At 49.0% G+C, this 5,995-nt stretch overlaps 1 protein-coding gene across 3 annotated transcripts in view; it reads left to right on the forward strand.

Annotated features, from left to right (window-relative positions):
* Positions 1-3,386: 3,386 nt before the first annotated feature.
* Positions 3,387-5,995, forward strand: part of PIK3C2B (phosphatidylinositol-4-phosphate 3-kinase catalytic subunit type 2 beta) — a 47,106-nt gene continuing 44,497 nt past the window's right edge. Inside the window, exons 1-2 of one of the 3 annotated variants that reach the window (XM_015569283.1) lie at positions 3,387-3,521; positions 3,749-4,765. In XM_015569283.1, coding sequence (XP_015424769.1) covers positions 3,836-4,765 — 930 coding nt within the window. In that variant the 5' untranslated portion in view covers positions 3,387-3,521; positions 3,749-3,835. Of the gene's footprint in view, positions 3,522-3,748; positions 4,766-5,995 lie in introns of those variants that run through there. The other 2 variants (XM_006771961.2, XM_015569284.1) reach the window with 2 other exon arrangements.

The raw sequence follows: 5,995 nt of genomic DNA on the forward strand, positions 1-5,995 counted from the left end.
GAAGGATGTGGAGATTCTTTCCGATGGTCTCCGTTTTCTTCACAGTGGTGCCTGGCTAAGGCACCCCCCCTTTTTTTTTTAAAAAAAAATTTATTCCTTGATTTTGAGAGAGAGAGAGAAACATCGATCAGCTGCCTCCTGCACATCCCACAGTGGGGATCAGGCCCTGACCGGGAATCGAACCATGATCTCCTGGTTCATAGGTTGGTGCTCAACCGCTGAGCCACGTCGGCCAGGCACATTGGTAGATTTTTGTCTGTGCCCTGACTGGAGATCGAACCCACAACCTTGGCATATCAGGATGCGGCTCTAACCAACTGAACTACCTAGCCAGGGCCGGCAACTCTTAGTATTCTGCTGTCTCGGTTTGGAGCTGCAAACCCACAGTCAGGATTGGAAGGCGTAAAGGCCGTCTGACTCTGATGTTCACCCGGTGTCTCCTCTCTAAAGCACGAGACCTCCTTTTCCTGGAACTAGTTTTCCAGCGCTGGGCAGCTAAGTGCTGGGTATCTGCAGCTGGTCACCTAATTCCTTTGAATTTCAAATAGAAAGACTGCCTCTTACCCGCTTTAGAGAAAAAGTAATCCATAAGGCACTGGCCGGTGTGGCTCCGTTTGGTTGGGCATCGTCCCATATGCTGAAGGGTCACTGGTTCGATTCTCGGCCCAGGGAACATGCCCGGGTTTCAGGCTCAATTGGTTGGGGTGCACGTGAGAAGCGGCCAGTTTCTCTCTCACCTCTTTCTTCCTCTTCCTCCTCTCTCTCAAAATCAATGAAAACAAATTGATAAAAGGATAATCTGTAAGAAGCTGTTGAAGGGTGGAGAAACTCAGCAGGCAGAGAAGTGAGCAGGGCGTTGTGTGTGCCTGAGGCAGGGCTTGGACTAATTCGTCTTTGAGAAGCTACTTCCTAAAATTTGCTGAGCCAGCCCTGGCCCTCCAGGGTTCTGTGCCTGTGCCTGGCAGATACAAAGGGTCCTGGGGGGAAGTGGGGAACCTTGGGTTAAGGGATACCCTTGTCCTAACTCATTTTGCTTTCTTTTTGTTTGTTTGTTTGCTAACTCATTTTTGGATCTTGCCACCCAAGAATCTAACTGAACCCTTTTTCCTGTTGTTGTTTACCACTTTCCAATCCAGAGGTAGAACATGCTTCATGTATTTATTATCTGCTGGATAAAGCAGTACAATAGAATGTACAATTTTTGATAATTGTATGCAGTTGTGAACTTCTTAGCTGCTGGTGCTAAAGGTCAGATGTAGCTACTTCACACTTACTTCCCACAAGCTCATCCCTAACACACATACAGCAGGTTCTTGAATAACAGTGTTTTGTTATGACATTGATGAAAAAATAAAACTGATTCCCGGCCGGGGCCGCTGTCTGTGTGGAGTTTGTGTGCTCTCCCCGTGGCTGCGTGGGTTTCTTGAGTTCGCCAGTTTCCTCCCACATCCCACAGATGTGACCGTTAGATGAACTGGGGTGTCTACACTGTTCCACTCTGAGTGGGTGTGGGTGTGGGTGTGGGTGTGGGTGGCCTTTCGCCCTGAACTACTGGGAGAGGCTCCAGTCACCCATGACCCTGAACTGGAATAAGTGAGTTGGAAAATACTTAGCTCACTGTTTTCATTTATCTTTCTTAAATGTATGGATAGCTTACATTTACTTCAATGTTTAATATTAGAAGTGTTTTGGGTCTTTATTTTGAAGTTTGGTGATGTTTCTGTGACCAGAAATGTGCCCTAGGAACTTAACTCTTTTTTATATCAATTAGCCTGTGGTGACATTGGTTTCATTATATGTTGTTTCGTTGAAAGGTGCAGTTCCCAAGAACCTATAAATAACGTTGAGGATTTTCTGTGCACACATGGACCCGTGATTCTCACCTTCAACTATAGACTAGAATTGCCTGGGGAATTTTTAAATACACCACTGCCTGGCTGGCCGGCCGGCGTTGCTCAGTGGTTAAACGTCAACCTATGAACCAAGGAGGTCACGGTTCGATTCCCAGTCAGGGCACATGCCTGGGTTGCAGGCTCAGTCCCCAGTGTGGGGTGTGCAGGAGGCAGCCGATCGATGATTCTTTCTTATCGTTGATGTTTCTATCTCTCTCTCCCTCTCCCTTCCTCTCTGAAATCAATAAATATATACATATTTTTAAAAAACACACACCACCTCTCTACTGCAGGCCAGTTACATGAGACTGTCTCAGGAGAACATGGGTGTCGGGGCCGTACTTTTAGAAAGCTCCCCCAGCGTCTCTAATGTGCAGCCGGGGTTGAGGACCGCTGAGCCCGGCTAACCTTTCATTGCAACCATTTGCTCAGTGTCTTCTCCATGTCATGGCTTCTGGGGCAAAGGATGCCAACCCTGGGGTGGCTGTGGGGGCTGCTTGCAGCTGGAGGCAGCGGGCCGGGGGTCCTCCCCCTCTGCCTGGTTTCCTGAGGGCCTAGGAGGGGTCAGTATTTTGGCACAACTGTATCCCATCAGGCCCCTGGGCCTCACCCTCTGGAAAGCTTCGTTTCGGTGCTCATATTGGTGTATTTGGGGAGAATCCTCGTGCAATCTGAGTAATCATAGATGTGTTTCATAACGCTCTATTGTACTTTTAAAAAAATATATAAATTTTTATTGATTTCGGAGGGGAAAGGAGAGGGAGAGAGAGAGATAAAAACATCAATGCTGAGAGAAAATCATTGACTGGCTGCTTCCTGCACGCCCCCCACTGGGGACTGAGCCTGCAACCTGGGCATGTGTCCTGACCGGGAATCGAACCGTGACCTCCTTGTTTCCTAGGTTGACGCTCAACCACCGAGCCACGCCGGCCAGACTGTACTTTTCATTTATAGCTTTATTGAGGTATAATTGACGTACAATAAACTGTATATACTTGAAACATACAATTTGAAAAGTCTTGACATAATGTGAAACCATTACACAGTCTAGATAGTGAGCCTAGTCACCATCCCCCAAAGTTCCCTCTGCTGCTTCCCACCCCTTCCCAGGGAATCACCGATCTGCTCTCTGTCACTGTACATTAACTTCATTTTCAGAATTTTATCTAAGTGGGATCCAAATACTCATACTCTGTTGTCTGGCTTGTTGTGCTCAGTGTGGTTATTATGAGACTTGTCCGTGATATTGCATGTGTCAATAATTCTTTCCTTCTTATTGCTGAGTAATGTCAATTCTGTGGACACATCACAGTTTTTTAATCCATTCAGCTGTCGGTGGACATTTGGGTTGTTTCTGGTTTTTAGATATTACACATAAAGCCGCTATGAGTATTCACATATAAATCTTCGTGTGCACGTGTGCTTTCATTTACTTGCGTAAGTAACTTTGATATCTGAGTCATGTGGTAGGTGGATGGGGTTATCTTTTCAGGAAGTTGCCTGTGTTCTCAAGTGGTTAAACATTTCACCTTCCCAGCAGCAGCATCTGAGAGCTGTCCCCTCTGAACTGATTGAGGAGCCCTTATTTCTGTCTTCTCCAGCTGGTTGATGCCTCCTTCTCTCCTCTGGGTACGTGTGAGAGAGATGAGGATGGGAGTTAGGGGCCGGAGGTGGAGGCATGTATAGATGAATGGAAGGGTGAATGGCTGTAAGAGATAAAGTTGTCTTGGTATCTGTTTTCCCCTCCATCTTTCTGTTGTGGGCAATTAAGAAAGAGGTAGATATCACCTAAGTCAGATTATGAATGCATCTCTTTTTGTGACTGCACGATTGATATGTTTACCCCTCACCTGCAGGTGCCCAGACACCATGCTGCAACCCTGCAGGCCTGACCTTGGCAGGAAGTAGAAGCCTTCTTTGTCTCCTCCATCCCCATCCTCACCATGTCGTCGACTCCGGGCAATGGGGAACACTGGGAGTCCCTGGAGTCCGTGGGCATCAGCCGCAAAGAGCTGGCCATGGCCGAAGCCCTGCAGATGGAGTATGATGCCCTGTCCCGGCTCCGGCATGACAAGGAGGAAAACAGAACCAAGCAGAACACAGACCCCTCTCTCATCGACTGGGAGGAACCCACGCTGGACTTCTACAACAAGCCAGCAGGCAGACAGAAGGACCTCAAGCTCTTACGCGGTCTCTCTGGCTCGGATCCTACCCTCAATTACAACTCACTCTCCCCACAGGAAGGGCTGCCCAACCACTCTACCTCCCAGGGCTCCCAGCCTGGCCCAGATCCCTGGCCCAAAGGCTCCCTGGCTGGAGACTATCTTTACATATTTGATGGTTCAGATGGGGGACTCTCTTTGTCCCCAAGACCGGGGGACACAGATGGCTCTTCTAAGAAGCTGTCCCCGCCTCCTCTGCCTCCTCGAGTCTCTATCTGGGACACCCCTCCCCTACCTCCCAGGAAGAGGGCCCCGTCTTCCTCCAAGATCTCCCAGCCCAATGACATCAACACTTTTTCTTTGGTCGAACAGCCTTCAGGCAAGTTGCTAGGGCATCAGATCTTAGAAGACGCGGAGCCAAGAAGTGGGGGGACAGGGCGCCGACTGGGGCCTGTGGACTACGATGGTATCAATGATGCGATCACACGGCTCAACTTGAAGTCAACCTATGATGCAGAGATGGTGCGGGATGCCACCAGGGGCTGGAAGGAGGGCCGGGGACCCTTGGACTTCGGCAAGGACACCCCTGGAAAACCCGTGGCCCGGAGTAAGACCATGCCCCCCCAGGTGCCCCCCCGCACCTATGTCTCTCGCTGTGCCAACCGGAAAAATGCGACGCCTGGCAAGAACCACCGGATTTCTGCTGCCTCGGTGAGGACATGGTGTTTCTTTTGTCCTTTTCTCATGTCGTTCGGAAACAGAAGAGTCTCCCTTTCTTCTTGGCTTTCCAAATCGGCTACTTACTCATCCCTTTAGTCCTCTCCGCCCTCGGCTTCTGTCATCGGCCCCTGGGTCCTGGTGGGGAGAGGAAACGGGGTATCTGGAGACATGGCTCCTCCCCAGGGCTGAGCTTTGTGTACCTTGTGTATCTCCTGGGAGCAGGCATTTCAGAATCCCAGTGTCCAGTGTGTGCCTGCTGGATGTGAGGACAGAGCCGGGGTTATGGGACTCGTCGTTGGTCCCAGTGGCCTTGTGGACTGGAGCGAGTGGCTTCTGCTTTTTGTTCTGTGCGGTGATGAGGCTCCAGCCTCATATTCACCATCGTTTGTGCTCACTGAACACCAGACCCTGGTCCAGACCCCGCAGCAGTCCTGCCTGATGGTCTAAGGCCGTGGTCGGCAAACTGCAGCTCGCCAGCCACATTTGGTCCAGACCCCGCAGCAGCCCTGCCTGATGGTCTAAGGCCGTCTCTCTCTCATTTCCCGTATCTACCTCCCTGTTCTCTTTCTCCCTGTCTTTCTCTCTGTGTCTCTCTTTTATTATGGAGAAATATACATAACATTACATTTACTGTCTTAATGAATGCTAAGGATACAGTACAGTGGCATGAAATACATTCACATTGTTCTGCGACCATCGCCACCAGTCATCTCTGTTCACGTCTAAGGCACCCAGCTCTGGTCTCTCTCATTCCAAGAAGCTGGCTTGTTCTCGCTCTGTGTCTCTTCTCTGTGCCTTCTTCTCTGTGTGTGTGTCTCTCTCTATCTCTCCCACTGTATCTTTCTCTTGGTTGTTTCTGTCACTCTCTCTGACTGTCTCTCTCTTTCCTTCTGTCTTTCTCTCTTTTTCTCTTTCATTTTCTCTTCTCTCTCGCTCTCATTTCCCGTATCTACCTCCCTGTTCTCTTTCTCCCTGTCTTTCTCTCTGTGTCTCTCTTTTATTATGGAGAAATATACATAACATTACATTTACTGTCTTAATGAATGCTAAGGATACAGTACAGTGGCATGAAATACGTTCACATTGTTCTGCGACCATCGCCACCAGTCATCTCTGTTCACATTGAAAATATTTAGAAAAAACATGTGGTATGACAATAATACTTTTACTTGTATCCGAACATAATATGAAATAGCAGAGCCACAGGTGGGTCCAGGAGAG

This window comes from Myotis davidii, unplaced genomic scaffold (genome assembly GCF_000327345.1).
Source record: "Myotis davidii unplaced genomic scaffold, ASM32734v1 scaffold246, whole genome shotgun sequence".
Taxonomy (NCBI): Eukaryota; Metazoa; Chordata; class Mammalia; order Chiroptera; family Vespertilionidae; genus Myotis; species Myotis davidii.